Below are 18414 nucleotides of genomic sequence, written 5' to 3'. Positions count from 1 at the left end.
CCAATCTCCTAGGATGAATTTTAGTCAAGAATGTATTTATGGGATATAAATAATACTGTGTCAACATTTAAAGAAGGGGTCTGATTAGTTTGAATTTATTCATATTGATCTTTTCACGTGCTGTTAGTTTAAGACTCAAAGTGGAGTTATGCTAAGGTTTACCGATAGTTTGCCCACTGGGAATTAGTGGACCTCTAGTAGTTTAACAATCCATTTGAAGTTCGAGGCACATCTATTCAAAAGATGCTGCACAAGGTTTTAGAAACTTAGAAAGGGTGATTCAGTTATACACAGGAAGAATTCAAATAATTGACATGTAAGAATCTGTAGAGAGTCCGACAATCAAAAAGAGGAAGAGACACAACGTTTCATTTTCTTTCTTTTCTCTCCCTTTTTCATTGTAACCAATCAGCACATGTTGTGGTTCTAACCCTGGTGATTTTGTACTCCCCCCAACCCCCGCACCCCTACTCCCACTGGAACGTTTGGCAATGTCCAGAGACACTTTGGGTTGTCGTGACTGGAGGTGGAGGGGTGCTACTGGTATTTAGTGGGTCAGCCAGGGATGTTTCTAACCATCCTATAATGCATAGGGCAACCCCCCATTCCCAACATCAAAGAATTATCCTGACCACAATGTCAGTAATGCCTCTGTTGAGGAGCCCTGGTATTTGTTTGGGGTTACTGAATTCTGTTAACAGGACCATTTAGAAAATAATAACAAAAATAAAATATCTTTATGATCAAAGCATATTCAAATGAGAATACTGAATAGGAGGATAGTCAGACAGTTATCTTAATTAAATGGAGTGTGGATTAGACCATTGTATACAGTATGTACTTTATTTTTTGTGGTCTTAAAGCCCCTACATTAGAGACATCAAAACTTCCCATTTATTTAGCTTAAGTGATGGTGTTGACCTATCCATTACTAGCTTCAGTCAGCAGCAGTGTGATGTTAGAACAGAGAAAAAAGAAGTGAGGAATTATCATGGATTCCCCTTGCAAGGGAAATAAGCAGTTTGTGTTAACAAAGAGTGGAATCTCCAAGCTAGGCAACGGAAGAAAGTAAATAATCATCTTGATTTATTCTACCATTTTGAAGTAGATACACTAAAAATATACAGCCTGAAAAATCACAATGAGATTCCCTTTGTAGTTGTTTCACATGAGTGTTAAACATTTAACATGAAGCAATCTCCTTTTCTATTTCCTCTGTAATTTTCCAAGTTAAATTGTGGAATGTAGAATGAATACCAATGACACTATGGTTTTGGGGAATGTGACTTAGCATTCAATTCATGAATATGTCTTTCTATATACAAGTTGCTGGTCTGTTGGCCACTTGCCCAATGAAAGAAAATGTTAGCGATTGCTGGAACGTAGTGGTATTTTTGCTTTATGTAGTAAGCATTTTTACTATTTTATTTTTTAGGATTCTCTGTGTGTGTGTTTGCATGTGGGTGTATGAGATAGAAACAGAAAGAAAAAGAGAGAGTATCAAAGACAGACTTGAACTTCTTGACTTCCAGAATGATTGAGTTATTAATATACAACAGACCAAACTTTAATTCTCCCTTTTTTATTGCATCGTTGCTTGTACTAACTCTAGTGTCTAATTGTGGTTACATTTAAGTTAGGTCACATGCTCCTCCTTCAGGATTTCCTCTTTTTTTTACTTTTCAAAGACTAGAAAAACCTCTCAAAGAAGTATACTATTTATAACGAAAGCAGTTGGGCCGTCTTTGTTGCCAAGTGAGGCCAGCCAGCTTTATGCCTCTCCTGAGAAGACCTCACCCGATGAAAGAGGGGCTTTGCAGAGGTTGAGGGGCAGGTGGGGACCTCTCCACCTCACAGAAGGAAGGGGTTGGGGGAGCCCACTGCGTCTCCACAGCAACCCCTGTGGTCTACTCGAGGAGTTGCACTTTTTGAATGATTTCTCCCTGGTGAAAAGATGGTGATGTAACCTAGTCGCAGCATCTTTCATATAAAGATATGAAAGAATGACAGATCATTTTTCCTAGAGGAAACTGAGATGGGAAAAAAGGGCTAATGACTCACTGTTGAACCCACATCAAATCTGGGTTAGAACCAAGGAGGTCACTGACTTGTAGGCCTTCGCCCAGAGATTACAACACACTTTAGACTGCATATTTAGAAGGGTCGAGAAATTAGAGTGGAGGCTCCTGGCCCTGGGAGAGGTGTGCAGGGTCACCACTGGAGTGGGACTCTGGCCCACTGCCACTCCAGCCCGCCTCCCCCTGCCCCTTGCCCACAGCACCCCCACCCCACCCCGCCCCATTATAGGTTCAGGAGTAAGGTGAGCAGCTGAGCAAGAGACTGCATGGAAGAGCTCTGGAAATAGCCCTTTCCGCTATCTTGATGTAGCATTTCCGGTACTGATGGGCTCCCGGAGAGAGGATTTGGATTTGCCAGATGTGCTTACTCTATTTAGGCAGCGCTTCTGCTCAAGGGTGGGTTCCATTTTGCAGATTCTGCACAGCTTGATGAAATGTGGCTCTGCCCGAGATAAACAAATGCCCATTGTCATTTTGAAGGCATATGTGTGCTTTCATTTTAAAAAATATCCTTTAAACAATGATAGTTTTTAACCTGGGAATTCAACGTTCTCCAGGTATTTTATCTTAGATTTAATAATATGTTAGGGGATTCTTTGATGGGTTTGTTTAGACTGAAAAGTTTGCTTCTGTCATTTGTTTGGAATAAATTTGCATCATGCTACAACCACAAGCTGCTTTTGATGGTTGGCTGTTTTGTTTCTTTTCTAAGCGCTGATATCCAGAAGTGGGTGTTTAAGTGCCCCACACTCTCACCACTACCTTACTTCCTGAATTGGCTCGGTGGTCTTGACTCTGAATGAAACTGCCCCTTGGCCTCTTCCCCACCATCTCTAAATTGCCTTCTTTTCCGTCATTGTGATGGAACGTCTGCATGGATGGATGGTCGAGTGCTCACATATCATGTCCCATTTGATACTCTACTGAGTTTGTGGGAGACAGCACCCCCTTTACTTAACCAGGCCTCAGTTTCTTCCCTTGTAAAGATGAAGAAAGTAACACTGGCCTTCTAGGGTTGTAAGGATTGATGATGACATATGTGAAGAAGCACCTAGTGCTGCTGCTCTGGCATGGAGTAGGTCTTCTTTGCCTGGCAGCAATTCTCTGAGTCTCAAATGCCTTTGACTTTAGGGTATACCATTATTTTATGTGCCACTAAGAAAAAAATATCACTTCAGTGATCATGCCGTTGATTTTAAGAGAGGGTCTGGATTTTAGGGAGATGAAAATGTGATTATGAGCGATACCCCAGGAACCACTTCCATTAACCTCGGATGTCTTGGAACCTCCAGCTCATTCTTTTCCTTTGCGATAGTTCCACTCAGTGGATCTCTTTCCTTTGCTCACTCAGATTGTTCCTTAGGTGGCCTCTGCCACTTCAGGGCAGGGATGGGATGGGGCTGGAAACAGAGAACATAGGGTTGGTAATTCACCATGTCTGGCACCATCTAGTTCTCCTATGAGAAGTCCTGAGAGTTTAGGCAATTAGATTCAGGCCTTTCAGGGTCTGGTCCCTCCTCCTTGCTCAGCCCCTCCTCTCACTAAATCCCTGCATGAAAACTATACTCCAGTCACATTGTCCTCTTTGCCTTTACCCAAATGGGCCATTTATTTTCATGCCTCTGGGGTCTTTGTTTATGCTGTTTCTTCTACATAGAGATCTATCTTTTCACACCTTTAAAAATCCTTCTGCCTGGTGTGGTAGCCCACGCCTATAATCTTAGCACTTTAGGAAGCTGAGGCGGGAGGATCACTTGAGGGCAGGAGTTGAAGACCAGCCTGGGCAACATAGCAAGATCTTGTCTCTACAGAGAATTTAGTTGGGCCTGGTGGTGTGTGCCTGTAGTCCTAGCTACTTGGGCGGCTGAAGCAGGAGGATTGCTTGAGCCTAGGAGTTTGAGGCTGCAGTGAGCTATGACTGCCCCTCTGTCCTCCAGCCTGGGCAACAGAGCGTGACCCTGTCTCTAAACATAACAAAATAAAACAAAATATTTCTGGGCTTAGTCAGATGCCACCTCCTTAGAAAACCTTCCTTGATTGTCTTAGTCTTATTTAATTAGCTCTTCCTTTGCACTCTTACTATACTGATGGTTATCTCTATCTCTCCCTCTTTTCTTTTGATCTTAGTAAGATCTAACTCTGTTCTGGGCTGTCTTCTTCATTGGTTTGTAGACTGCCCCAGGAACAGAAATCAAGTCTAACTTATCTATATTCTTATAGAACTTAGCATATTGTGTTTGGTCAAGGAATGTTTGACAAATGGATGAGCATTCCCTTTAGAGAATAAGACTGAACTACAGGAAGAAGAAGAATCTGTGAGTTCAAAGAGGTGTCAGGGCCAGGAGATGCGGAGAGATGAAATGTTCTGACCTTCATTATCAGGGAAAATGTGTCTGATGGGTCATGTCACTATGCTAAAGAGCACGGGGCTTCTCATAACCATAATATTTTCTGTTTCCAATTCTCAGATAATAATGAAGGTGGTGATAATGATGATTAAAGCTAACCTTTATTGAGGACTTTTTACAGGCCAAGCATAGCTAACCTTTATTGAAGACTTATAAACCAAGCATAGTTTTAAATATTTTACATGTATGTACTCTTTAATACTCACAAGCAATCCTATGAGGTTAATACTCATACTGTCCCTTTGACAGCTGAGGAAATGGAAATAGCTATTTCTATTAGTGATGTGTTATGGAAATTAGACTTTCAGCCACCACAGGTAATAGGAGCCCTAATACAGAACCCAGGAAATAGAGAGCATGACCTTTCTTGCCTTCTTGATAAATGATGTAATACATCCATGAAAGAATGGTGACTCTCCTCTGTTAACAAGAATTACATTCACAAGCGCTGAGAAAATATACCTCTGAAGCACACAACCTGGGTTTTTTTTTCTTGCCTCTAACACATTCGACTTTTATTTCTGCACTTAACTGATACAAAAAGTGTGATTTATTAAGCCTTTGGTTGTTTCTGTTTGTTTGTTTGTGAGACAGAGCCTTGCTCTCTTGTCCAGGCTGGAGTGCAGTGGCACCATCTCAGCTTACTGCAACCTCTGCCTCCCGGGTCCAAGCAATTCTCCTGCCTCAGCCTCCCGACTAGCTGGGATTACAAGCATGTGCCACCACGCCCAGCTAATTTTTGTGTTTTTAGTCAAGATGGGGTTTCACCATGTTGGTCAGGCTGGTCTCGAACTGATCTCAAGTGATCCATCCGCCTCAGTCTCCCAAAGTGCTGGGATTATAGGCCTGAGCCACCGTGCCCAGCCTTGGTTTTGTTTTTGAACTGCAATCATTTTCCTCACAAAAATCTTGATAAATTTTATTGATAGGGCATTCCTATTTCAGAGAATTAATTTATTTGGGAAGGCAAGATGATATACAATGAGCATGATGACTTTGGAGCTAGACAGACCCATTAAATAAAGAAAGGAGAATAAATAAAAGGGAATTGTACCAAAGGAATCTCAAAGGCTGAAATGGAAGCGGTAACATCAAAGACAAGAAATCCTACTCCAGGCCTGTGGCAGTTGTTAAAGAGTGGTCCTGTTTTGGTTAGCAACTTGGCTCTCTCAGTGCAAGTTATTAAAACTGCCTCATTGATATTTAAGTTGCTTCCTACCGAATTCAGATCTTGGCTCTGCCATTGTCGGCTTTGCAGCTGGATTTGAAACCCCTTCACTTAGCCCAGCCTCAGTTTCTTCATTTGTAAAGGAGAACATCGACTTTCTAGGGGTTGTAAAGGATGATGTGTGTGAAAAAGCACCTGGTGCAGCTGCTTCTGGCCTTCTTTGCACAGCAGCTATTATTCATCGAATCTTATTGACTTTAAAATGCACCACTATTTTATGTGCCACTAACAAAGAAATATCACTGCCCATTTAACTATTAGTTATAACATTAACTAAATATCACTGCCAATTAACTCAGCCATTGATTATAAGAGAGAATCTGGATTTTAGAAATAATAGAATATGAAAAATATATAGAATCAGTGAAATCACATAAAGGTTTGTGAAATAAAGAATAGCGGTCTATGTGCACATGGTATAGAGTGCTGTAGCAGAAGTACATGGAAAATGAAATTAAGTGGAGGCATGACATCTGCCCTCAGAAACGTTTTCTAGTTAATGAATGTTAGGAGCCCATCTGTGGAATCAAGAACAGGAGATCCACATAGTATATACTCCTCCCAGCCAGAGTCTTGGAAATCAAAAATTTTTTGTTTTTATTTTATTTTTCACATCTCAAGATTTACCATTTGTTTCAAAGGGTATATAAATTTTTAGGGGATTTTTTTTTTTTCCGAGACAGTCTCACTCTGTTGCCCAGGCTGGAGTAAGTGGCACAGACACGGCTCACTGAAGCCTCCATCTCCTGGGCTCTAGTTATCCTCCTGCCTCAGCCTCTACAATAGTTGGGACCACAGGCATGCACCACCATGCCTGGCTAATTTTTTCAATTTTTTGTAGAGCTGGGGTCTCGTCATGTTGCTCAAGCTGGTCTGGAACTCTTGACCTGAAGCAGTCCTCCTGCCTCTGCCTTCTAAAGTGCTGGGATCACAGATGTGAGCCACCGCACCCAGCCGGGAAAAATTATTTAAACTATTTGAACTGATCTCTGAAGGTGCATATGAGTCACATAGTACTTGCCTCTTTATTTTTCTGGATCCCAAAGTCCAAAATCAAAGAAGAGAGGGGATGTTGCCTATAAAAGACTGACATGCAGACGGGGCTTCTATGTAATGGGCTTCTGGGGCTGGTTTCGCTTTTCCTCACAGGTGCCCTGTCTCTCATCACCTCCACTGGTTGAAAAGAAACCAGGACATTTGAAGTCAAGGTTGAGGCAGGTCAGGCAGCTGTGGTTATACTCATGTAGACCTCATTTCACCTCCGCAACCAAGCACTGGCCACAGCCGCCTCTTAGCCATTAGGCAATTCATTTTAAAGGCGGCTTTAGCAATAGTATGAGATTACGGTGTAGAAATCTAAAAGAGGAGGCCGGGTGCAGTGGCTGGCGCCTGTAATCCCAGCACTTTGGGAGGCTGAGGCGGGCGGATCACCTAGGGTCAGGAGTTTGAAACTAGCCTGGCCAATATGGTGAAACCCTGTCTCTACTTAAAATACAAAAATTAGCTGGGCATGGTGGTAGGCGCCTGTAATCCCAGCTACTTGGGAGGCTGAGGCAGGAGAATTGCTCGAACCTGGGAGGCAGAGGTTGCAGTGAGCCAAGATTGCGCCACTGCACTCCAGCCTGGGAGACAAGAGCAAGACTTCATCTGAAAAATGAAAAAAAAAAAAAAAAGAAATCTCAAAGAGGAAGCTGGATGAGATGAAGGGGAGGGGCTGGTCGAGAGTAACTGCAGAGGGTTTGAGGAGTAGAAATGATATCAGAGAGGGGAAGCCACACTAAGGCCTTGGGTAGTTGTTCACAGTGCAACATATTCTCTCAGTGAGTTAGCATCCTGGCTTTCCTGGGGCAACCCACTAACACCACTTCAGTGATGTGGAAAAACATTGCTGTCCAAGAGGAATTGAATTCACTGGCTTTAGTGTCTGTTAGGAGGGAAAGCCTCATCGTGCTGAGAAAGCGATCCTCCCTGGGCTGGGACCATCCCTTCATTCTCTCAAATGAACGCTTGGATTTGTTACTGCCTGATAAGTCAGAAATGTTTGGCTTAGATGTTCCCTTAACCAGAATGACTTGAGGAACTTAAGGCAAATGGAAAATGCTTCCTGGATATTGTAAAGTCCAAACCTTCTGGAAATAGTTTGAATGCATTTCCATCCCTCCACAGGCAGCTGTTTTTCTCTCACACTAGCATGTTCCACTAGCGTGTCCCCGTCCCTCAGGCCTTCCAAGCTACCTATATGTCGGTAATTATGAAACAGGTTATTTCTGAAGAAGAGACGCTACGTTTCTGAAGAAAAAGTCATGGAGTAGCTATTTAAGAATAACACTGGTCTTTTGGAGTTGTTGTTTCAGGAAGTACTCTAGCATCTTTTTGGTCTTCTGAAAGAAAAAGAAAAACGTTGTGACTGTGACTTTGGCTCTGTTTATTTTACTTTTCTTATCTAACCCTCACGACACTGACAAATACCACATCTGTCTTGACAAGCTAGTTTGCAAATAACTATTCATTCATAATTTTAGGCTGTTGTAAGAATCCTTATTTGTTACTTCATCTTGTAAGCAAGAATGCAAAATTTGGTTTTGAGAAAGACACTGAAATGACCGCAAGTCCACTGGTCTTTGCAAATCTCTCTATCTGAAAAAGATGACTGTGTACTTTTTAGTGGATTTTCAGAGCTCTAAAATATTTATTGTTGCCAAAACATAGATGGGAATTTTCTGAGAAATATAATTTAATTTTAAAGTTTTGGATTCATTTCAGTGTTGGTAATGTCAGTGCTTCTTAGTCCAAGTTTATCAGGGATTTTTCTGTTTACACCAGATGTAGCAGTAACTTTGTCATTTCTTCTATTTTGATTTTTTAAAAATATGATAGTTTATTCCCCTATCTGTTGGCTTAATCTCATTTTCACTTATTTTCACTTTTGCTTTGACATCTTATGGCAATATGACTGCAGTTGTTTCTACTTCCTTTATAGTGAACTCTTTTTTTTTTTTTTTTGAGACGGAGTCTCGCTCCGTCACCTAGGCTGGAGCGTAGTGGTGCGATTTCAGCTCACTGCAAGCTCTGCCTCCAGGGTTCATGCCATTCTTCTGCCTCAGCCTCCCGAGTAGCTGGGACTACAGGCACCCACCACCATGCCCAGCTAATTTTTTTTAGTAGAGACGGGGTTTCACCGTGTTAGCCAGGATGGTCTCAGTCTCCTGACCTCATGATCTGCCCGCCTTGGCCTCCCAAAGTGCTGGGATTACAGGCGTGGCCACCGCACCCAGCAGTGAACTCTTGTAATAAAACTGCTGGCTTAGAAACTCCAGAAAAGTGTGAATGACTTATTCTGATTCTACTTTAGAAAGATAAAGAAACAATCACGGATGGAGGACTTTTCTGTGCAAAGGATGGGTGGTTTGGTCAAGGAACGGTCCCCCCAGAGGTCAGTCAGGGCTTTCTGTGGGAAAAATGTTTCTACATTCAAGTTCATCCTTGGCATTTTGGGCTCTGCTGGTTAAAGAGAGGGAGACAGAGGAAGGAGTGCTCCAAACCTTCTGACTCCTACCTGGAAGTAGCCAAGCAGAAGCAAAGCTGAATAATAGCCATGACCTCAGGCTCTGAAGCAGCAGGTTCCACCTTCAGATGGATCTGTTAAACTTCACCACCCTGGGTTTCTTGTACCTGTCTTCACTGATTTCTGTCTGAGATATCTTGAGGCATTTTTAAAACATTAAGTTGTTTTGAATAGTAATTTAGTCACTCATTTGTATCTCTTCATAGTATTAAGCCTTAGGTTATTATGTGTGTTAACTAAAATCACTGATCGGATCTCTAAACTAAGTCCTGAACTGCCATGGTTCCACCTACTAAACTTACACTTTTCTTCTATGTAGAATGAGGTGACCGGTGCTAGTTTGTCCTGGAGAGAGAGGTATTTCAGAAGAATTCCACTGTCAGAAAATATCACCATCAATAATGAAACTATGTGTGTAAAGTCATGTCTAATTTTATTAACTGTTTGTTACAAGTACTCAGATTATAGAAAGAGGGTCTTGATCTAAGCTGACCCTGAATTGTTATACATTTGGATCAGTTTTCCCTTTCTTGCTGAGAATTCTCTAAGAAGAGTAGAAACTCATTGTAGTTCAGTGTTGGGAGGAATGATTGTACCCACTTACAGAGTTGCTATATCACAAGAGAGATGCATCGTTTGTTTGTGTGGAGAGGCTGGAGGGATTAGGGCAGGAGCTTATTTGATAGGGAGTTTAGTTGTACATTTGTAAGACATCTAATTTTACTTAAGATATCATTGCAGTAAGAATGGCTTTATCTCTATCCTATAGACCCTCACAGTAGACAAAACCACTACCTACTCAGAACAAACAGCCCTTATGAGGGAATAATTTTGCCTTGATTCACCTGATTGGATTGTTTTGAGGTCAAATGAGGTTCTGTAAAAGGCCTTGCTAACCTGTAAGGCATAATAACCTGTACCAGGGTTCTCAAATTTTACCATGCAAAATAATTACTGATGTACCTTTATAAATGTAGATTCCCAAGCCTTTGTCAGCCACTCCAATTCAGATTATAATTCAGTTCGTTTTAAGATGGGCTCCAGAAACCTGCATCTTGATAAGGCGGCCAGGTGATCCTTGTGCAGATAGTTCAGAAACATACTCTGGAAACACTGTGTATTTTTGTTTTGTTGCTTTATTTCTTAGCTGTGTCATTGCAGGCAAAAATAAACCCCAACATTGTTACAGTTAATTAACTTCCTAGTCATTTAATTACTTTGTAAATTACCCATGCAAAGTTTTAATTCTAGGACTGTTTCTATTTTATGACTTGTGTTACCCATAGTCCCCCATCATAAATTAGTGAGTGCCTGCGTTCTTCTAAAAATATCATGTTTCTCACATGCACATAGTGAGGGGAACAACACACACTGGGGTCTGTCAGTGGGGATGGGGTAGGGAGAGCATCAGGATTCATTGCTAATGCATGCAGGGCTTGATACCTAGGTGATGGGGTTGATAGGTGCAGCAAACCACCATGGCACACGTTTACCTATGTCACAAACCTGCACATCCTGCACATGTATCCCGGAACTTAAAATAAAATAAAATAAAATTTAAAATAAAAAAGTTATGTTTGTAAGACTATAAATGCCTCAGATTTTGAGAATTGTTTACATTTCTTTGTTACAAAGCCTTTTCGCATCTATCCAAAGCCTCACTGTTTTAAACAGAGTGTATCCATACCTCAGTGCTGCTTCAATGATGTAGATTATTGAAAACTGATTTTTTTTTTCTTTTTTTGAGACAGAGTCTCACTGTGTCACCCAGGCTGGAGTGCAGTGGTGTGATCTCAGCTTACTGCAACCTCCGCCTCCTGGGTTCAAGCGATTCTTCTACCTTAGTCTCCTCAGTAACTGGGACTACAGGCACGTGGCACCACACCCAGTTCATTTTTATATTTTTAGTAGAGACGGAGTTTCACCATATTGGCCAGGCTGGTCTCAAACTCCTGACCTCATGGTCTGCCTGCCTTGGCCTCCCAAAGTGTTGGGATTATAGGCGTGAGCCACCGCGCCCGGCCTGAAAACTGATTATTTTAAAACTAAGGTTTGCTTTCTGTAGACTGAACAATCATTAGCATCCTTACATCTCTATCTCATTCATGGTCTTAACTTCTAAGGCATTGGATCAGCACCAGAGCTCCCTGTCCTCCTGCCTTGCTTAAAAACAAAAAAGAAAGAAAGGAAAGAAAAGAAGGGATTTTAATACTGCTTTATAGCAGAGTGAAAGTAAACCAAAGGTGCATACTTGAGAACTGCAGGCTGGAAATTGCAAGTGACAATAATTACCTCATCTTATTCCCACACAGACTTCCTATGACCTGGGTGAACTTGGGATCTGAATTCTGTTTAATAGAATTGTCCCTCTTCTGCACCACGGCGTACACTGGCCTGAAGAAGGTGCTGTTTCCCAGGAAAAGCACTTAAATCCCCCCAAGAAATGCATAGGGCCATAGTTTGAAGAAAAAGTATTGCTAACCAAGTGACTTACTCTGCATATTCTACCTTTCTCTGGTTGTATTCTTTGAGATTTTTATTTAAGATAACTTTCAGCATCTCTTTTTAAAGGTCAGATACGAATGAGAAAACTTTGTCTGACTTGTTAATCTTGTGACAAACCGTTTATATCCAGTGTAGCTTCCTGTCTTTGCTGACTGGTATTTGAGGGAATTTTCTTCCTGTAAGACTGTGGAGAAGCCTCTAAAAATAAACAGCATGGTTTCTTATTGGTGGGAACATATGTGAGCAGATGTCAGCTGGAAGCAGCATATGGTGGCAACATGATAGCAGTATGTGCTTATAGAATCCCCGCTGTTGGGTCTTCGTCTTCCATGCCACACTGGCCAGTCAGAGCCCCATATCTCAGTTAAAGAGTGTTCCGCCTAGAAGGTGTAATCCACACATTTGTGAAAAATCTGCCACTGGGATCTTGATAGTGGGCTGAATATTGGACATGGTAAGTTCCAGAGTATGGAAAAAGTCTTTGTTATCCATTTAAAAATCAAGTGATAAGAGGCACACATATGGCAAAAATAAAAAATAAATCAAGAGAAGAGTCCACAAAGCCTTTGTCTTGTGTTGAAAGAAGTTTTCAAGTCAGGTCTGAATAGTGGCAGTGTTACTTCTAGAAGACGTGCCCTATGAACATGGAAGGTGCATGGACTCTCAGTGTATGTAAGGAGCCAGGAAAGAATGATATTCATGCCAGGCCCTAATAGGCAGTCAGGGCTTTTTTTGTCACACAAGTTAGACAACTGCTCATATTCCTTGACCATCTTTTATCTGTCAGTCTGTTTTAAATATATCATCTCATTTCAATTTTATAAAAACCCTCAGAAGTAGGGTTATGTCTGCCTCATCTTACAGACTTCTCCATGGATTCACAGGAAATCAGTGACAGAACAGGGGTTTGAATTAACATCTTCTTCTGCAAAAATTCTATATTTTTATTGACCTTACCACCGATAGAAAGACTTTTGAACACTCAGCAATATTTCTTCTTCAATTTGAGATATTTTGTGGGGGAGGGGGTGTGCTTTCTTTTCTAAGAATATGGTGGGCAAAATACAAATTGGGTTGCTGTTACTTTAAAGAAAGTGAAGTTCAAATTTTCCAGATGTAATAACTATCGTGGAAGATGCGTTTAGTCCATTTCAGAGAGCTCTAGCTTTTTAAACTGTAGGTAAGTAGCCCCAAACCAATATTCACTTGTATTTTTGACTCATTCAAGAAGGAGTTTTCACATGCGGGTTAGAAATGATGACAGGTGGTTTTAAGAACACTGAAATCTAGGCCAGCCAAATGAAAACCAAAGTTTTATTCTTAATCGGTAGGCTGTCTTTTGTCAAAGGAGGTCAAAGCCTTTCTTATTCATCTTTAATATAAATCAAGGTATTTATTTTACCGTTTCAGTATGTAAATTGTACTCTGTTATTTTAACATTAGAACGTGCTAAAGGGAAAACTGAATTCAGGAGTCTGACTGCTGGTTAAGGGATGCCAGAAGATCTGGGACTAAAATTTGGAATCCTCCTTAGATCCTCAGTGTCTAATCCCCTGGCCCCAGGTAGCAGGGACCTTATTTCTGGGGAAATGATAAGAACATTCAATGAGTCCCTCTTCTACTTTGAATCTTTGTATAGTTCTGTGCCAGGCATCTCTTCAGTAAAATAGCTAATGACTGTGCTTTTTAAAACTCCTAGCTGTCTGCCCAGTTGTTACAACACCCTCTGGCTCAGTGGGCAGCTTGTGCTCCAGACAGTCCCAGGTGCTCTGTGGGTACCTTGGTGAGTACACTTGTCTGCTTTATTCCTCGTTTGACATAGTTATATCAAATCCATCTTTAGTGTTTGTCTCCTGTGGGGAACTTGCCAGAGGCAAGATGAGATTCTGAAATGCAGCCTTGTACCTGAGCGATCACAAAGGTGCCTAGAATTTTTTTTAGTAAGAGTTTACATGAGAAAAACTGATGAATAGCTTTGAAGTAATGCAATGACTATATTTCAGCATGTAAAAGAATGACTTGTGGGGATGAGATATGTGTTTTAGGGGTCACAGAGTGATTTGACATACACCTTTCCTGATCCCCATGGAGGCCACTCTCTGGAGGGTTGGACAGCATGGCCTGAATGTCAAGGGAATGTTCCTTTTTATATCTTATTTGTATCTATGTTCTTGTTCTTGACACATAGTAGTTGCTCAATTAATGTTTCTTGTCCTGAACCAAAGCGAAAGGAGATTTTCTCTCCTTTAAGGTTCTAGAGCAAGCTTGTCCAACCCTCGGCCTGCATGCAGTCCAGGATGGCCTTGAATGCGGCCCAATATAAATTTGTAAACTTTCTTAAAAAATTATGAGATTTTTTTTTGCAATATTTTTAAAGCTTATCAGCTATCATTAGTGTTAGTCTATTTTATGTGTGGCCCAAGACAATTCTTGTTTTTCCAATGAGGCCCAGGGAAGCTGAAAGATTGGACGCCCCTGCTCTAGAGGGAGACCTGTCGGGGAGTTATGCTGCTGATTATTTGTGACCTTTGTATTGACATGTCTCGTTTGCATAAGGAAATGGATCGTCATGGGTCAGGCCCTCAGCCAACTGGACCTGTGAGCTTGCCACTTGCTCAAACCACTTAGTCCTGACCCTCGGAGCAGGTGCAAGCTCCTCAGAGCCAGCACCAGGTGTTAGGCTGAGGGGTACAAAAGCCAGAAGTCCTCACCCCTTTCTTATTGGGAACACTGATTAATTCAGCCATTTATTGAATGCTTACTATATGCTGGACGATGAGTCCACAACAAAGAATAGAGCTTGGGTGATCCTGACGCTCAAGGAATTCTGTGGCTAAAGTTATCCCTGAACCATGCTCAGGAAAAAAGGAAACAGACTTGCAATCCTGGCATTGGTTCACTGCATATTTTTGAGGCCCTGAGAAGGTTTGGATTATGTTGATTCTAAGTGTGGGTGGAGGTCTCGGCTAGAGACAAAAGAAATGTTTTTATTATCCTAGGAAAAGCCTAGGCCACTGGATACCCTATTCTGCAATGTATCATGCCTACACATTGTTGGTTAAAAATCAGTATAGTTTATTTACAGTGGCCTAAGCTGGGGTTTCCTCAAAAAGAACTCATTCTGTTGAGAATATACGTTGATTTTAGTACAGAAAGCCTCAAAGTGGCTAGAAGCTGCAATGTGAATAAAAAGAGTGAAAAGTTTAATCATGCCTTTAAAGCTCCCGTTTGTGAGTCATTACGTTTTGTTTTTATACTCTAAATTCTAATTTTATTTCACTAGCTAAACCAAGGAGTTAAACATCTGATTTTTCCCCCTAGCTAACTGGCTATTTGGAAAGGAAAACGGGAGGGAATGAGAGAAAGAAAACATTTGTTGAATACCCCCTATGTCCCTGGTACTTAAGACACATCATCCTAATTTTCCCCACATTGGTTGGTCAGGGAGGGCCAGAATGACGATCCCCATTTTTTAGGAAATTGTGGTTTGGAGAGGTAAACACCTTGTCCTTGGTCACAGAGCTGGCTGGTGACAGAGCCAAAATCTGAATTGAGGTCTGGCCCAGATGCCACCATACCACAGAGACCCCAAACTTTTCCCCCCTTTTTTGGCTTTTCCTTTGGAATCCTGTCCTGATAATTTTGTAACTTTCTTGCCTACTACTTGGGATTAATTTCCTTTTCATCTTTTCCTCCCATAGTAAACAAAGTGAGAGGCCTACCCTGGTTCTTTGGGCGGTTTTTCTTCTCAGACACTCCTCACTTGGGGTTATTTTCGGTCACTTAATTGCTGCGAGCTTCTGTCTTCCTTTGGTGAAAAAACATTGGAAACCCACCCTGCTCCTCAGCGAGTAGGGAAAATCAGGAGTGTCTGAGGGTGTGGAAGGGGAGATGGGGCGCAAGCTCCACATAGATTCCCATACAGTGGGAGGCTCTTCCACCTTGCCTAGCTCGCAGGCTCTGGAAAAACCCTGCAGACCCCTTTCAGACCTTCCCTGCAAGGCTGCTGAGCAGTGGGGCTCTGCATTTTTTTTTTTTGTCTCTGTTCTTAGAAATAGTAATTGAGTAAAAATGTAAGTGAGCGTATGCCAGGGGGCAGGCATCCAGGGTCAGGGTGAATTTCTCCATGCTGAGTGTGATTCTGAACACTCGTTAAGTGAAGTTGGCCTGTGCCAAGCAGCTCCAGGGCCATCCCTGTCACCTTGCGTGAACCGCCTCTCCATTCCAAGGAGATGTTGGGAGCGGCTGAAGTGAGCGTGAGGCCTGTGGCGCCTCTTGCTTTTCTCACTCTAACCTGGGTGTTGTTGATAACGACGTGTTCTGACACTGACAGTTGGACTGGCAGCTCTGATGCTGCATCAGCTTTAAATTAAATACCCTGGAGGAGAAAATAGTCCATGCTCCTCACAGCCATGTGACTGCGAAATCGTTTTTCTCTTTTCAAGCTTATTATCCCCAATAATATTGGTTAAGATGTGGTTAGCCTGCCTAAAGGTTTTCCTATTAAGACGTAAGAATCCAGTGTGTAAGCAGTAGAGATAAGTCTTTCTATGAAGGAATGGATTAATAGTCATGAAGGCAAATATAATTTTTTAAAAAGAGTATTTACTGAATAAGAGGCTTTTAAGTAACTTGGTTAAGATTTAAAGGTGGTATTTCTCTCTCTCTCTCTTTTTTTAGAGACAGAGACAAGGTCTCTCTGTTGTCCAGGCTGGAGTGTGGTGGCATGATCATAGCTCACTGTAACCTCTAACTCCTGGGCTCAAGCAATCCTCCCACCCCAACCTCCTGAGTAGCTAGGACTACAAGTGTGCACCACCACACTGGCTAATTAAAAAAAAAAATTTTTTTTTAGAAATGGGGTCTTGCTATATTGCCCAGGCTGGGCTCAAACTTCTGACCTCACACAGTCCTCCTGCCTCAGCCTTCTGAAGTGCAGCGATTATAAGACATGAGCCACTGCGCCTGACCTGAGGTGGTGTTTCTCAAAGTGTGATATGCATTTCTGTCTCCTGGGACATCCATCAGATTTCTTGGCCCCATTTCAGAGCTGCCAAGTCAGAATCACTGGGGTGGGTGGAGCTGAGGACTCTGCACATTTTAAACAGGCACTGCAGGTGCTTCTGACGTCACTAAAGTTTGCAGCTGCTCAAGTCAAAGGATGCTCTGATTATGCACATCTGTTTACTCAGTCATACCACATGGATGGATTCAGATCCAGTGGACTCTCTGTTTGATCAGCTGGTCCTTCAAGTGTGACCCTGAACCTACAGCCCCTGTGGAGTTTTTGCCACGTGCTTTCCATTTTCCCAAATGCAGGCAGATATTGAGGTAGTTATTAATAATATTACTTGTTATTAAGAGTACCACACATACCCTCTGCTCACTGTTCATCACAGAGGAGAACAATGAGTGTGCAAGGAAGTAAAGTAATCGTGTGTGGGTGTTGGATGTTATGTATTTCTGCACTCAAATGCCTTCGACTGGGCAACTGTGGAGTGGGGAAGGGACTTTCAAAGCTAGTGTTTAATGCGTAAGTGACACATATCATGTATAAGGTAATATGTAATTCCCTGAGGTAGCATTTGGCCAAAGCGCTGCTGACCTCTTGGTGGCCTGAATCGTGTTCTGAGACATTCCATGGGGTAAGGACCTAGCAAACAATGGAATGTAAACTTTACTATCTCAGCCAAACTCGGCTTTGGGTAACTGCAGGTTTCTCTTTCCAAATAGTGTTTTGTTCAACCAGAGGCATTAGAGCAGGCAAGAATCTGACCAACCTATTAAGAAGCAAAGTTAATGATAAATCACTTGGTATTTTCTTTGTGCAACCCTGTGCCACCTGGTATTCTGATGTTTTTGAACTACCTAATACTTTGAAGACAACTGTACAGTACGGATATTCTATAACTACTGTAGATTTTTTGGCTATTGAACTATTTACAGAAATACCCAGTTCTCGTATGTGGTCTACATCACTAAATAATCTGATTGAAGTGTGAGAAGAATGACTTGATAGTGTTCATTTTACCTCCGCATAAGTCTTCAGTTAAAAGAGCTGTACATTAACTACAAATACAGATATAATTTTAAGATAAATGTCAAATGCATGTAGAGACCTTTGGAAGAGAAAGGTGAAGAGAGGACATTCAATTTTTTTCTTCTTCTTCTTTTTGAGACGGAGTCTTGCTCCTCGCTCTGTCACCAGGCTAGAAGGCAGTGGTCCATCTCAGCTTACTGCAACCTCCGCCTCCCGGGTTCAAGCAATTCTCCTGCCTCAGCCTCCTGAGGCGCATGCCACCATGCCCAGCTAATTTTTGTATTTTTAGTAGCGACAGGGTCTCACCATCTTGGCAAGTATGGTCTCGATCTCTTGACCTCGTGATCCGCCTGCCTCAGCCTCCCAAAGTGCTGGAATCACAGGCATGAGCCACCGCGCCCGGCTGAAGAGAGGACATTCTTATGATATATTAGTTCATTCAGCTGTATTTATTTTATTTTATTTTGAGACGGAGTTTCACTCTTGTTGCCCAGGCTGGAGTACAGCGGCGTGATCTCGGCTCACTGCGACCTCCACTACCCGGGTTCAAGCAATTCTCCTGCCTCAATCTCCCGAGTAGCTGGGATTAC

General features: G+C 42.0%; 1 protein-coding gene across 2 annotated transcripts in view; it reads left to right on the top strand.

Annotated features, from left to right (window-relative positions):
- TGFB2 (transforming growth factor beta 2) overlaps positions 1-18414 on the top strand; it is a 97878-nt gene that overhangs the window by 4040 nt on the left and 75424 nt on the right. Inside the window, exon 2 of one of the 2 annotated variants that reach the window (XM_003814133.7) lies at positions 13484-13567. The exons of the other annotated variant lie outside the window; for it this stretch is intronic. Within the exon in view, the coding sequence (XP_003814181.1) occupies positions 13484-13567 (84 nt within the window). The remainder of the gene's footprint in view (positions 1-13483; positions 13568-18414) is intronic. 2 annotated transcript variants of the gene reach the window in all.

The sequence above is a fragment of the Pan paniscus genome, chromosome 1, assembly GCF_029289425.2.
Source record: "Pan paniscus chromosome 1, NHGRI_mPanPan1-v2.0_pri, whole genome shotgun sequence".
Lineage (NCBI taxonomy): Eukaryota > Metazoa > Chordata > Mammalia > Primates > Hominidae > Pan > Pan paniscus.
Note: the sequence above shows the minus strand (reverse complement) of the source record. Positions and strands in the feature narration are given on the sequence as shown.